This window comes from Heloderma suspectum, chromosome 12 (assembly GCF_057233095.1).
Source record: "Heloderma suspectum isolate Gila_16-S chromosome 12, 16-S_ref, whole genome shotgun sequence".
Taxonomy (NCBI): Eukaryota; Metazoa; Chordata; class Lepidosauria; order Squamata; family Helodermatidae; genus Heloderma; species Heloderma suspectum.
In genome coordinates this window covers 21,368,011-21,382,419 of record NC_139469.1, presented here as the reverse complement: position 1 = coordinate 21,382,419, position 14,409 = coordinate 21,368,011, and the positions used below count along the sequence as shown (strand labels likewise).

General features: G+C 46.4%; 1 protein-coding gene across 8 annotated transcripts in view; it reads left to right on the top strand.

Moving 5' to 3' along the window:
* TELO2 (telomere maintenance 2) overlaps positions 1-14,409 on the top strand; it is a 42,603-nt gene that overhangs the window by 24,918 nt on the left and 3,276 nt on the right. For 4 of the 8 annotated variants that reach the window (XM_084818717.1, XM_084818718.1, XM_084818719.1 and 1 more), the window contains 5 exons: positions 1,831-2,001; positions 3,706-3,797; positions 7,712-7,811; positions 9,078-9,142; positions 9,750-9,865. In XM_084818717.1, coding sequence (XP_084674843.1) covers positions 1,831-2,001; positions 3,706-3,797; positions 7,712-7,811; positions 9,078-9,142; positions 9,750-9,865 — 544 coding nt within the window. Of the gene's footprint in view, positions 1-1,830; positions 2,002-3,705; positions 3,798-5,661; positions 5,815-5,982; positions 6,109-7,711; positions 7,812-9,077; positions 9,143-9,749; positions 9,866-14,409 lie in introns of those variants that run through there. The other 4 variants (XR_014785570.1, XM_084818723.1, XM_084818721.1 and 1 more) reach the window with 4 other exon arrangements.

The following is a 14,409-nucleotide window of genomic DNA, read 5'->3' as shown; positions in this document are numbered from 1 at the left end:
TGTGTGAGTTGTTTTGAGAAATGTATATTTTGAAAAGTGGCATATAAATAACTGAAACGATAAATAAGTGGTTTGAATACTATTTATTTATTTATTTATTTATTAATCGCCCATCTGGCTGGTCAACCAGCCTCTCTGGGCAATGTACAACAATAAAACAGTTTAAAACAATACAATTCTACATTAAAAACATCGTATTTCTAAAAATACCGTAACCCACACCAAATGCCTGCCTGAACAACCATGTTTTTAATGCATGGCAGAAGCTCATTAGAGAGGGGGCATGGTGGAGTTCCCTAGGGAGGGAGTTCCACAGAGTGGGGGCCACCACAGAGAAGGCCCTCTCCCTCGTCCTCTAATGTTAATAATATGTAATATTAATAATAAACTTGACATAAACATACAAAATTAGGTTTAAGTTTCCAAAATATCATACTTTCTCCATATATTAATGAAGGAAAATTAACTAAGGGTTTTACCCTGTGGCCCTTAGACATTGTCTGAGGGGCCACAGGATACTGGAGATTTTCACCTCTGAGGCTGTAGACAGAACTATGACCTCGGAGGTAAAAATCCTGGCTTGATTCTTCACCCTCACCTCCTTCCCAGCCACCACAGAAAGCGCCATGGCGGCTCCTCTTCTGAGGTCAGTGTCACTCACGACTAAGGACAGGGAGGGGAGAAAGGGGTGTGCTGGGGGGTGGGGAGGGGAGGAAGGAGGAGAGGCCAGGATACGCTGTGTCCTGTCCAGCCCTGGGCCCGCCCTCTCCAGCGCAACTCCACTAGATGGGCGCAGAGGCCCATCTAGTGGGAAAAAATTGAAAAGGCGGGTGGAGAGGTGAAAGCTGCCATGGTTGCTTCTAACACCCTGCCAGCAGCAGCCCAGCAGGGCACAGGAATCTCGGAATTCCTCCAAAATCAGAGGCTTCCATCTAGCAGGCAGCAACCCAGTAGGGTTGCGGCCCAAGATACCATGCATTCTTCATAGCGTGGTAAAAAAAAGCATGCAGAAATGTTACGATATTTATCTTTCCAAACATTTATACACAGAGGCCATTTGTCTATAACCTTATTGGTTTGTGATCTGCAGTTTGTGCTTGCTTTTGATGCTACTGCTAGCTGTGTTAGCAGCCTTAGAAGGAACGCTTTGATGCTGACACGAGCCACTGTTCCTTGCTTCCTGGGAAGTCAAGGGGGAGCCCAACAGTATTAAGGCTTGTGTATGTTTACCTGGGTGTCTGACTACCCCTCATACTCCCCTTTCCTTTCCCCTGGCTTCAGGTATCTGGTGCTAAAATGGATCTAAAAGGCTTGCAGTGCAATTCTATGCATTTTACTCAGAAATAAACTTCACTGTGTTCAATTGGGCTTACCCCCTGGTAAGTGTGTGTAGCAGCCTTCCCCAACCCAGTGCCCTCCAGATGTTTTGGACTGCAGCTCCCAGCATTCTTGACCATTGGCCATGGCAGTTGAAGGCACATCTGGAAGGCATCAAGTTGGAGAAGGCTGGTATATATGATTGCCATCTCTCTGCCCTACATTGTCAGGAATAAGCATTTGACCAGTATAAACAACACTGCTCAGTATCCCAAGTAGCAACGCCTGACAGCATGAGTATTCAGTTATCCCTGTGAATGTACGCAAGCCTGAATGCTATTGGGCACCTCCTCAACTTCCCTTCCACTTTCCTGCTCCCTTTTCCCCCAGTCTCCAATGTGGCTGAAGGGGAACATCCTTCTTAGCTTGCAAGGAACCTGCCCACCTAGTGAGGCAAGTGGTACGTTGCCTCTCCAGATTATCGACACCTAAGCCTCTTTTCCATCCACCCAGGTGCTGGCTATGGCAGCTCAGGAACTCTCTCAACCAGTCTCTGCAAAATCAAGACAGCTTCCAAGCCCCAAACACCCCAGCATCCAGGTCCTGTCTGGCAACGCTTCTTCTCCGGATTGGCGAAAAGTTGTGGATGAAAGGATCAAGAGCAAGACCCGAAGGTTTGCAAAGGTGAGAGGCCAGGAAATCCTGGACCACCTCGTGCCTCGAGCCAGAGCTCGCCGCAGCCAGCATCACCAGCCAGATGAATTGCTCCAGAGCTTAAGTTCCAGGGTCCCCCCGCCTAGCTCTTGCAAGCTTAGCAACGGTCTCATCCTGAAAGGGGCTCTGTGCCCCAGGTTCACCTACCCCCGCCTTCCCCAACCCGGTGTCCTCCAAATGTGTTGGACCACAACTGCCATAATTTCCTGCCAGCATGATTATGCTGGCAGGGAATCAGGTGAGTTGTGGTCCAACACATCTTGAGGGCACCCAGTTGGGGAAGGCTGACCTGCCCTATTTGGGGAGCAGTCTCTCCTTGTTCTGAAGTCCCACCTCCTAGAACTGTCCTCTGCTTAACTCTCTTCAGATTTCAGTCCCCACCACCGGTGTCTGGAGATTATAGGCCTCCTTGATCCCTGGCAAGCTGTATTTCCTCTGGCTACTCTTGATCCCTCTGGCTTTGGTTCTACTGGTGGAAGATTTTTGAGCATTTGGTACATTTAGAGCTAGTGAATGAAGGACCAGGAATCCTGGTCCATGGCAATACCTGACAGAGTGTCTGTCCCAGTATGAACCTACCTGTACATTATGCTCATCCTCTGAGGCCTTCCTCCAGGTGCTTCCTCCAAGGGAGGTTTGGAGCAATGACAACAGTGGAGAGGGCCTTCTGGGTGGTGGCCCTCCAATTGTAGACAACTATTTCCAGTGAACTCCACCTGGCACCAACACTGTCATCTTTTCAGCACCATGTTAAGACTTTCCTCTACTCTGACAGCATATAAGGCTTCTTAACGGGTCCTAGGATTTTTATTATCGATTGCTTAAATTTTTTAAAATCATTTTGTATATTAATGGTTTTATATTACATTGTATTGCATATTTAGGGTTTTAATCTTTGTGAGCTGCCCAGAGAGCTTTGGCTATTGGGTGGTATAGAAATGTAATAAATGAAAAGAAATGAATGAATGCTTCGCAGGAGTCTGACGCAAAGCAATTAGAGTGAATATTGTTAACATTAATAGTGGGGCCGGGGTTGAATCAGGACCATGGTGCCAGGAAGGGGAGATTTACCCTTTCCCCCTGTGCTGTTTTTCTGACTAAAATTGCCTCCCCACAGCTATTTGCCCCACAGGGGGAAACTTACAGATATCATACAGGTACTGTAAGTTTTCTTTTTGGGGAAAATAATCTGCTTTGGAGGGGACAATTTTAATGAGAAAAACAGTACAAAGAGAAAAAGTTAAATCCCCTCTTCTCTGACCCCAGCACTGTAGTCCGGATCTTATACCTCCTCCCAAATGCTATTAATTTGGTAAGGAACTACATCCTAATAATGGATCTCCCATATCACGTCTGGTTGCAGTCTTGGAGGTTAAAAGAGATGTCTTATAGAGAGTTGTCCTTTTTCTTCCATTCTTCCCTCATGGGCTTTTAAAAAGTTTTGCTTGTTCTTGGGTTTTTATCCTCCTCTAGTTTTTTCTAATGCTTAGCGAGCAGGTGGAACTTAACCAAATGCAAGATGGACCCTCACAAGGAAAGCAAACTTAGGCCCTGCTTTTGGAGGGAGGAATGAAACGTTGCATCTGTGAAGCCTCACCTGGGATCTCAGTCCATTGGCCTTTCTTGCTGCTAGCAGTTTCTTGCCTGCCTGACCCATCTCTTTCTTTGGAACAGGGCCAGTCCCAAGCAGAGCTGCCATGTGCCCCCAACAAATTTGGCTCAGTTGCTGGCCATTTCTTCTTCCCGCTTCTTCAGAGCTTTGATAGGTGAGACCACTTGCATCTTTGGGACCCGGTGGTGATTGTGGGACCGCTAAAGGAGCTGACTTGCGTGGCCTTTGTCACTGGCACAGAGGTGTCAACTTGAGGTTCCGGCTAGGGTTATCCAGGCCTTTGTGTCCTCTAGAACCACTGCTAGGTTCTTAGGCCTTCTCTGCTGCACTTAAATCAAACTACTAAGGGCGCAATCCCAACTAGATAGGCGGCTGCCTCTGAACTTGGAGGTAACCACCCATCCAAAGCAGGGCAGGAGAAGCACGGAGGGGATCGTTCCCTCCGCGCCTCTCCTGCCTTGCTATTTTTTGCTAGACAGACGTTTTCGTCCATATCCTATGGCCCTCTAGACAGTGTCCAGTGGCCAAAGGATTGCTCCCTAAATAGGTTAACAGTCGCATTTAGAGACAACAAAATTCTTCAGGAAAATATGGTTCCATCCCATCTTGTCCAGCCTTGCGCCTAGCCAGAAACCAAGATTCTCTTCCTATTGGGCAGCCTCCCTCAACCTGGTGCCCTCCAGATGTTTTGGACTACAGTGCCCAGCATTCCTGGCTGGGGTTGATGGGAGTTGAAGTCCAAAGCATCTACAGGGCACCCGGTTGGGGAAGGCTGCTATAGGGCAAGACCTGTAGTTTCCAACTGTGCCCCAGGAAACCACCTCAAGGATTTCACAGTGAGCCCATCAGTAAATGTAGACAGATTTCTCCATCAGTGGATGGAGCTTATCCTGAGACAGATGAGTCTTCCCACCTGCTCTGTGGGCAGGGCCGTGTCCATCAGTGGACTGTTATGCTCCCACTGGAAGAAGACCCAGTTCCAGTCCTGCTTGCTCCACAGCAACAGGATTCTTTGGGAGCTCCTGCTGCTTCGTTTCTGCTTACACTGTCAGATCTTTTGTGCCATCCCTTCCCTGAATTAGTTAAGTGGGGAAGAGAGCCTGATGGTCACCTTAATTCATTCAGTTGTTGCTAATCCCTTAATGAATTGCTTGGGATCGGTCTAGTAAATGTTGATCAGTTTCTCTATCTTAAATGACATGTGATAGATATGACAAATGACGCTGCTTTCTCCCGAGTCAGACAAGTGGTCCATTCAGCTCAGTATTGTCCACACACTGACTGACAGCCCTTCCCCAGGGTTTAAAAAAGGGTTCCAGCCCCACCTGAAGATCCTTCTAGTAGATGCCAGGGATTGAACCTGAGACTTTCTGCATATGCAGTGTATCCTATGGCTCAGCTGTGACCTTTCTCTTGTCTGTTTAAAAATGTATTTATTTATTCATTCATTCATATAAGGCATTTTTACCTCATTCTTCAGCTAAATTACACTAAATACTGCCCAGAGAGCGGTATTTAGTGTACTCTGAACCACCCAGAGAGCTTTGGCTATTGGGTGGTATAGAAATGTAATAAATAAATAACTAAACTAACTAACTAAACTAACTAACAACAAAAAAGACAGTCCCTGCCTGCAGACATGACACCAAATGAAAAAGGGGTGGGTAGGGTAGAGGAAAACTAGTGAACCCAGGCGCTACTTCTTAAAATCTGTTTAGGGTACAATCCTATGCATGTTCAGACAGAAATGCCCTGCAGCTCCCAGCATGGAGGAATGAATGCTAGGAGTTGTAGGACTTATTTCTGTCGAAACATGCATAGGATTGCACTTTTAAATATGTATTTAAAATCAATTTAAATCAACTTCTATCCAGCCTTCTTTAATTAATTCTGTAGATTTAATTCTGTTTTTTCTCATGTACTTCTGTTTGATGAACGCCCTGAGATTGATTTTGGTTTAATGAGCTTGACCCTTTGGGCACTAAAGCAGCAAGTGAGAGTGCCGGTTTTTTTCTAAGCTGCACACTAGGGTCACAAGGAGAGATGGTGAGATGCAACAGGCCCAGGACAGAACCTGATAGAAGCTGAATGTGTGCCCCAAGAACACTCCCCAGTATTCTGGCACCCAGAATACTTGGGGAGTGTTTGCCCCAGTCTTCATTCCTCAAGGTAGGAATTTTGAAAACCATTGAACTAGTAAGATAAACCTTAACATTGCCCCATTCTACTGGGATCAGGGAGAAACTCACATATACCATTTGCACAGTGGCAAAGCCCCCATTTGTCTACAGCCCTTCCTACAGCAAGGTTCTCTGACATCTTTGGACATACTTTTTCAGCCTTCCTGTTGCTTTGGGAGAGCTCTGAACTGTCCTTTTCTTGCACAGGTAAATTACTTAACTGCGTTATTCAAGCTGCAGGCTTTAAAAGAAAGCTTTCCCTCCCTGGGCAAGTTGGCTTTGTTCTGGGTCGATTTCTGGAGTAATTGGCTTATTTGTTAGGGAACATTTTGCTTTGGTGTCAGTTTCGTCTTTGTCAGTGACACTTACACCACCGACAGTGCTACTATTTGGGCTACTGCTGCTATGCATTCATTTCATACAGAAAGTATCTGGGGTGTATGTGTGTGTGGGTGATGCTCAGAAGCATCCCAGTCTTTGCCCAGAGAGTTTCAGTCTAAATTTGGTAGAGAAGACAGAGATATTGGGGGAGGAGGAAACCTTGGCAGTGACTAGTTTAAGATGCAGGAGGCTGGGCGAGGAGTGGAAATGGCAGAATTCAGTAGCAAGCTCTCCTCTGGGGATGGAGTTCAGCTCGCTACCAAAGGAGGCAGGAGCATACAGGGATGGAATGTGCTGCTTGGCCATGGGATGGATGGGAAAAGGCTGTCAGCAGAACACCGTGGTGAGAGGAAATTGTCTTTGAAGAGTAATGCCTGGAAAAGGCCGCTAGGGAGACTTCACACACAGTCCCCCCTGATTGCTATTGGCTTTAGCAAGAGTACTTTCTGTCTGAAATCAGGTGTTGGGTGGCTGTGCATTCAGACAATAGCTCCACAGGCTGGGTATTTATAGCCTGCGGTCTCTTGGAGCCTAGGATCCAGTTGCTTTGCCCCAGGAGACAGAAAATGCATTTTTTGTTCCCTGTGCATTTGTGTTTAACCTTGATGAAATGGTCTACACGGTGTGCAATGGAGGATAACAGCTATTTAAATTAAAGTGGTAAACTGGAAATACATTTAATTCCAACAGTTAGATGGATGTGCATTTTTCTTTTTCCCATGAACAGACGCGTTCTTAAAGGTGTGCATGATCCATCAACAGTCATCCTTTTAGTTCACAGAGTATAACTTTCAGGCTCTTCAGGGAGTAAGCAAGGAGGAGAACGTGATGTCTCCCACACTCTAGAAGTCCACACTGTGTGTGTCATATAATTAAGGATGTGAAACTGATTTTGAATGTGCAGGCTGTGTTCATGCCAGAAATATGATTAACTCATCTCTTGCAAAAGCACCTTCTTACTGAGGTGCTATAATTGGCCTCATTGCAGTATGAGAACTAGTAGCCAGCCAGATGTGCAGGGCAGATGTGGTAGCAGTCAGTCAGATACTGGGGCAGGGATGACGGCATTGAAAATAAAGACTTCAAGGAAATGCCATGATTAAAAAGAAAAAAAGGCAGTGTACTACTGTTTAGTCAGGGGGTTCTCTGCTCTTTTTTTTTTTTTGCACCTCAGTAGCTCCAAGAGACAAAGAGTCAAAACTGTTTTTTAAACTAAAATGTAGCTTAATTTTCCATCTGTGGGAACTGCACAGGAAAAATGTCCAAGAGCCCCTTTGCGTGCAGGTACTTGGCTGCTTTTGGAATTGCAGCCCTCCTGCTCTTGTTCTGCTTCTGTAAAAGAAGGTGCTGTTGCTTCTGGATTGGGCTCTCTTTGGGCACACCAGAATCCAACCTGATGGGGGGAATAAACTATTCTCAGCTTGCTGTGAAGGCCAAATAAGGTAGGAGCTGCCACTAAGGCAGAGGCTTCCCAGTCCATCAGAACATCTCCCTCTCTGCCTTCCAGGCCGCTGACAACCTTTGACCTTTTGGGAGACGATCACCTGGTACTGGGCCGGCTGACACACACCTTGGCAATTCTGATGTACTTCGCCATCAACACTGTGGTGAGGATAACAGGGAGGGCCTTCAAAAGTGCCTCAGAAGCACTGAGTTGCCTATGCTTGACTTTCAGCAAACCACGGCCTTCATAAGAGCCCTGCTGGATTTGACCAAGGGTCCATCCAGTCCAGTACTCTGTTCACACATTGGCCGACCAACGGCCGACCAGGAAACCACAAGCAGGACACGACTGCAACAGCATCCTTCTGCCCATGTTCCCCAGCAACTGGTGTACGTTGGCATACTGCCTCCGATACTGGAGGTAGCACATAGTAGCCCGTGGTAGCCTTCTCCCCCAGGAATTTGTCTAATCCCCTTTTCAAGACATCCAAATTGATGGCCATCATGACATCTTGTAGAAGTGAGTTCCATAGTTTTAACTATGTGCTGTGTGAAGACGTCCTTCCTTTGATCTGTTCTGAATCTCCCACCAGTCAGCTTCGTGAGGTGACCCCATTGGCTTTTACTACTATGAGAGGGGGAGAAAAATGTCTCCCTATCCACTTTCTCCACACCAGGCGTACAAGTGAACACTTGTTTCAGAGGATGGGTTTTAAAGGGATTAGTTCGGCACTGCAGCAAGAAGAGTTGAAGTGATCAGGAGGATGGGGCTTTCACTTTCAATGTAGCTCTCAGCCGCTGATCTCTCCCCTTCTCCAGGCCTCAAGACAATGGGCAGCCCCCTTAGACTGAGGCCTTTTGTTTTTGGTAGAGTCATTTGTAAGAAAAGAATTTCAGACTCCTCGTCCGTGCGAGCGATCTGATAATTTGTAGAAGGGCAGGATGTAACTATCCAAATAAATAAAATACAATAAAAATCTACAACTGGGGAATGCATATTACTTCCTTTGCAGCGGATAAACACACTGCCCCTTAGTTTAAAATTAAGACTTCTGGGGCAGCTTATGATCTATATTACTTAAATCCATTCATGCAAAGTTCTGCCCAGTATATATTCCACTTGCAGAATGTAGGCTTTCAGCTTCTGGAATTTTACATCCCCAGCTGTTAGGAAGTATTGCCTCCTGTTGTGGATGAGTTCCCATTCATGGCCGATTATTGCCTGAAGCCAGAGCAGATTCCATCATCAGGTAGAACGGAGGCAGCTCACCTCAGGGAACAGACTGCAGGACTATTAAAGATCACCAAATTGTCAATTATTTGCCTCTTTATACTTTTACCGCCACCATCTGGATGTTCTGCCACTGTTCTGCTCTGCCAGACTCTCCATTCAATGCATCTCCCTTGGATCCTGATTTGTCTTTCTCCAGGTGGCAGCTGCAATGGGAAAGGCATTGCTAGAGTTCGTTTGGACCCTGCGCTTCCACACAGACACGTGAGTTCCTGTGAACATCTGAGTGGGCTTTAAAAAGAGGCCCCTGTGTCTAAGGCTGGGGAGCCACAATTCAGCAGGTTAATTAGTTTGCCCTCTTTATCCCATTCTTTCCATTCAGCTCTTAGTACTAAGATGCTGAAGACTGCTTCCTCTCAGGTGGGGAAGAGGAATGACCATAAAAAGGGGAAAGCCAGCTTGGGTAACTTAGGTTAAGGGAGTGTTTTGAGTCACGGTGCTCTACTTTACTTTGTGGACAAGTCAGGCAGAGCTTAGGCCAGTTTGGGGATTTCCGATCTCTGCAGTTTGCAGTTCAGATGCCCTGAGCATCACACATGAAAATGCCTTGTCTACAGCTTCTGTGTGTGTGTGTGTGGGGGGGAGGTGTCGGGGGGTATTTTCTGCTCCATAGAAAAGCTGGAAGATGTGGAGTGGGATAGACATCTCTTGAGCTGGGCTTCTAGGTGGAAATCAAGAACGGCATAGGGTGACTCCAGCAGCAAAATAAAATTAGCAAAACAGAAGGCAGTGTAAAGGAATGGACTGATGGTTGGGTATGTTTAGGAATCTTTCCTGCAGATTTTCATGTGGGCTTTTCTTCTCTATGCAGATACGTACGCCAGGGCCTTCTGTCTTCTGTCTCTTCCATACTTCTCAGTGTCCCTGCTGAGCGCCTTTTGGAGGACATGACACAGGAACTGCTAGAGACCCAGTTCTGGCTGGCCGGTGAGAAGGCACTGTGGAAACATTGAGGCCATGGCGGGGGGGGGGGGGGGGGTTGTGAATTACTTTGTGTTCAGGCCATGCCATCTGTCATGTGTGCCTGATTTTGGGACTAATTCCATGTAAACAGCATTGGTAACTCACTCTCCAGCAGGAGGCTGTTTCGTAAGAGTATCCCAGAGCTGCTTCATGTGTAACAGCAAACCAGAGAGAAACATGAGCCATGCATCCTCTCTTTACACTTCAGCTGTAACTTATTTCATCAATTTATTTTAAAAAATGTATAGGCCACTTTATTTTCAAAAAGAAACCAACATCGCTAACTATAAAAATGATCCAAACAATAATACGTACAAAAATGAAGCAAAGGGACAGTAAAAAGAGCAACCAGCTAAAATAAATAAGAGCAATACAGAAATAAAGCCACACCTTGGAACAGGAGAGATCAGCCTCACAGGTCAAAACCCTGTTGGACTAGAACATTCTTTGTTATCTGGTAGAAGGCCAATAGATGGGGCTAAACAGGCCTCCCTGCGCAGGGTATTCCAAGGCCCTGGGTGCAGCCACTGCGAAGGCCCTCTTCCACATTCTTGCCATTCCTGTGCCAGTGATACTGGTGAGACGCAGAGGAAAGCTTCTCCTGTAGAACTTAATACATGGGCAGGTTCATATAGGAGAATATGGAACATTTCATCCTGCCTGATCATAGAGGTCTTCTGAAGAGGCACTCCTGGTGGTCCCACGTGTCGTGAATCTGCTTGGGAACAACCAGGAGTAGGGCCTTTAGTATGTTGGCTCCCACCTTATGGAACACCCCTCCAACTGAGGTCAAGCATGCACCTATGTTATGTTGTTTTCAGCATTTGCTGAAGACTTTTCAGGCAAGCATTTCCTGACTAATAATGAAATTCCAGACACTGTTTTATTGATGTTTCTGCTTTTATTATACTTTTTTTTGGTATTTTAATTTGTTCTGCACTGCTCAATATCTCTGTGTGGAGCATTTATACATTCTGTCGTTAATTCATTCCTTAATTAGATGATCTGTCAGGTAACGTGGTTGAAAGTGAAAGGAGCTTGCAGGGGTGAGATCTGCACGTTGTTTACCACAAGCAGACCTTGTGCATGTTACCCTTGAGAGCCTCCTTCCCTGTCCCGGTTCCTATTATATCCAAAGCCTGAAAAGAGGGAGGGCAGCAACTTTGTGCTTCTTCTTCTCCCTGCTTTGTTGTGAGAGCTCGATGTCGCCCTGAGAACCTTGTCCGTGCAGCTGGCCTTGTCCTCTCTTGGAGGCAGCTACCCATTCTACAAAGACTCCCACAAGCAACGTCCTAGCTGCTTGACCACAGAGGTGGATTGCCTGCATTCATAGGACACATGCGTCAGTGAACTGTGGAGGATTTGAGCAAGCAGCCAGCCCCTGCAGAGGCTACATGCTGAGCCAGTCTGCGCAACATTGGAGCAGTGGAAATGTAGGTCAACTGGATCTGTGCAAGGTTTGGTTCATGGTGAAGTCCAAGTTCATGCACAGCCCACTTTTGGCGACTGTGCAGCGAGGTGGTGGTCGATGTGGAGTCAGCTGTCATGTGGGGAACCTCTCGGCCCACATTCTCAGTGTGCCAACTTGGTCGTGTGAAGGGGTGGTGAATTCAATTGGGCCATTTTCCCCAGCCTGCTGGGGCTGAAGAAGAAACACCCAGTCTCCAGAGTGGGAGAGGGAAGCGGAGGCCTTCTGTGCGCCCAGGAAGGTACTGGGTGTTGCTGCCTGGCTTACATCTCACTGCTGATGGGGTGATTTGCTCGGATTCGGTAGGAGGAAATAGTCCTCTGTGCTCTAGATAGGCTCAGATGCCCGCCCATTGCTGCCCTTGGTTGGTTTCCTTCATAACACTGATAAGGGTGAGCTAGCTTCCCAAGGGAGGTGGAGAGGAAGCAACACGGACACAGCCAGTCTGTGATCCCTGCCCTGGGAGCCAATACTCTGTGCCCTTAAAAGGGGAAAGAGCTGCCATGGAGGCCACAAACTGCCCCTTTCCCCTGACACGGTGTGCCTGAAGGAATGGGCTTTCCTTGCTCTTCAAGCGTTCAGCCTTTTCAGCATTATCTCAACTGCCTGAGGGTGAGCTGAAAGGAGCAAGAGCTGTATGGTCTTCATCTAATCTGTCTCAGGGCAGCTATATTTAAAACTGGACATATGTGGACAAGAGTCTTCTGGTGTCCAGTGCTAAAGTCCAGTGTCCTGGAAAGTTTCACTGTGGAATGTGGATAGTGTAAGATTTGTTGTTGCAATCAAGATGAGGAGGGGCAAATCTTTGCTCATAAGGGACAACCCTTTTTGAAAATTCTTTTGTCATCACATCTCAAAATGTGATGTGAGTTTCCCTAACCAACAGGGATAACTTAGTGGATAAAGTAGCAGTTACAGGAATTCTGGGGGAAAGCGACCATGTTATACTTGAGTTCTTGGTTCTAAGGGAAGCAAAAGCCAAGTGTAGTCAAACGCGTACCCTGGATTTTAGGAAAGCTGATTTTAATAAACTCAGAACAATGATCAGTAAGGTCCCATGGCAAGCGACGCTAACGAGAAAAGGAGTCCAAGATGGGTGGGAGCTTTTAAAAAAGGAAATTCTCAAGGCACAATTACAAACAGTCCCAACAAGAAGAAAACATGGAAGACAACAGAAGAAGCCAATGTGGCTTCACAAAAAGCTTAGAGATGACCTGAAAACAAAAAAGCACACATATAGGAAGTGGAGAGAAGGCCAAGCAACAAAGGAAGAGTACAGGCATGTAGCACAGAATTGCAGGGATGGCGTCAGGAAGGCTAAAGCTGAGAATGAGCTCAGGTTAGCGAGGGATGCTAAAAACAACAAAAAGGCTTTCTTCAGCTATGTGCATAGTAAAAGGCAGAGGAAAGAAATGGTGGCTCAGCTAATAAGGACGGCAAAATGATAACAGAAGACAAAGAAAAGGTAGAGGTGCTCAATTCCTACTTTGGCTCAGTCTTCTCCCAAAAGAGGATCTATGACCCCCCTGGCAAAGGTGAAGTACAGGCTGAAGGAGCAGGATTGCAGCTTGAGAGCGATAGGCATATGGTCAAGGAACACCTCATTACTTTGAATGAGTTCAAATCTCCAGGGCCAGATGAACTGCACCCTAGAGTAATAAAGGAACTGGCAGAAGAACTCTCAGAACCACTGTCTATTCTCTTTGAGAAATCATGGAGGACGGGAAAAGTGCCAGATGATTGGAGGAGGGCTAATGTTGTCCCTATCTTCAAAAAGAGTAAAAAAGAGTAAAAAGGAGGAACTTGGGAACTACAGACCAGTCAGTCTGACATCAATGCCTGGGAAAATTCTGGAGCAGATGATAAAGCAATCCATCTCTAAGCACCTTGAAAACAATGCAGTGATTACTCGAAGCCAAGATGGATTTGTCAAGAACAAATCCTGCCAGACGAATCTGAGCTCATTTTTTGATCAAGTAACCTCCCTTGTGGACCGTGGGAATGCTGTAGACATCATATACCTCGACTTCAGCAGAGCTTTCAACGAAGTGCCCCATCCTCATGAGCAAACTAGCTCAAAGTGGGCTAGATGAAACAACAATCTGGTGGATCCACAGTTGGCTACAGAACCGGACTCAAAGAGTGCTTATCAATGGGACCTTCTCAAACTGGGGAGAGATAACGAGTGGGGTACCGCAGGGCTCAGTCCTGGGCCCAGTGCTCTTTAACACTTTTATTAATGACTTGGAGGAGGAGATACAGGGAATGCTGATCAAATTTGCAGATGACACAAAATTGGGCGGGATAGCTAATACTTTGGTAGACAGAAACAAAATTCAAAGTGATCTTGATAGACTGGAGTGCTGGGCAGAAAACAACAGAATGACATTTAATAGGGATAAATGCCAAGCTCTGCACTTAGGAAAAAGAAACCAAATGCACAGTTACAAGATGGGGGATACGTGGCTCAGCAACACTACAAGCAAGAAGGATCTTGGAATTGTTGTAGATCACAGGCTGAATATGACCCAACAGTGTGATGTGGCTGCAAAAAAAGGCAAATGCTATTTTGGGCTGAATTAATAGAAGCATAGCTTCCAAATCCCGGGAAGTACTAGTTCCCTTCTACTCAGCACTGGTTAGGCCTCATCTGGAGTACTGTGTCCAGTTCTGGGCACCACATTTTAAGAAGGATGCAGACAAACTGGAGAGGGTTCAGAGGAGGGCAACAAAGATGATTTATTTTATTATTTATTTATTTATTACATTTATATCCCGCCTTTTTTCCTCCAAGGAACTCAAGGCGGCGTACATAATCTTCCTCATCCATTTTATCCTCACAACAACAACCCTGTGAGGTGGGTTGGGCTGAGAGTCTGTGACTGGCCCAAAGTCACCCAGTGAGCTCCCATGGCTGAGTGGGGACTAGAACCCGGATCTCCCGACTCTCAGTCCAGCACTCTAGCCACTACACCACACTGGCTCTCAGATCTCATGATCAGGGGACTGGAAACAAAGCCCTATGAAGAGAGACTGAAAG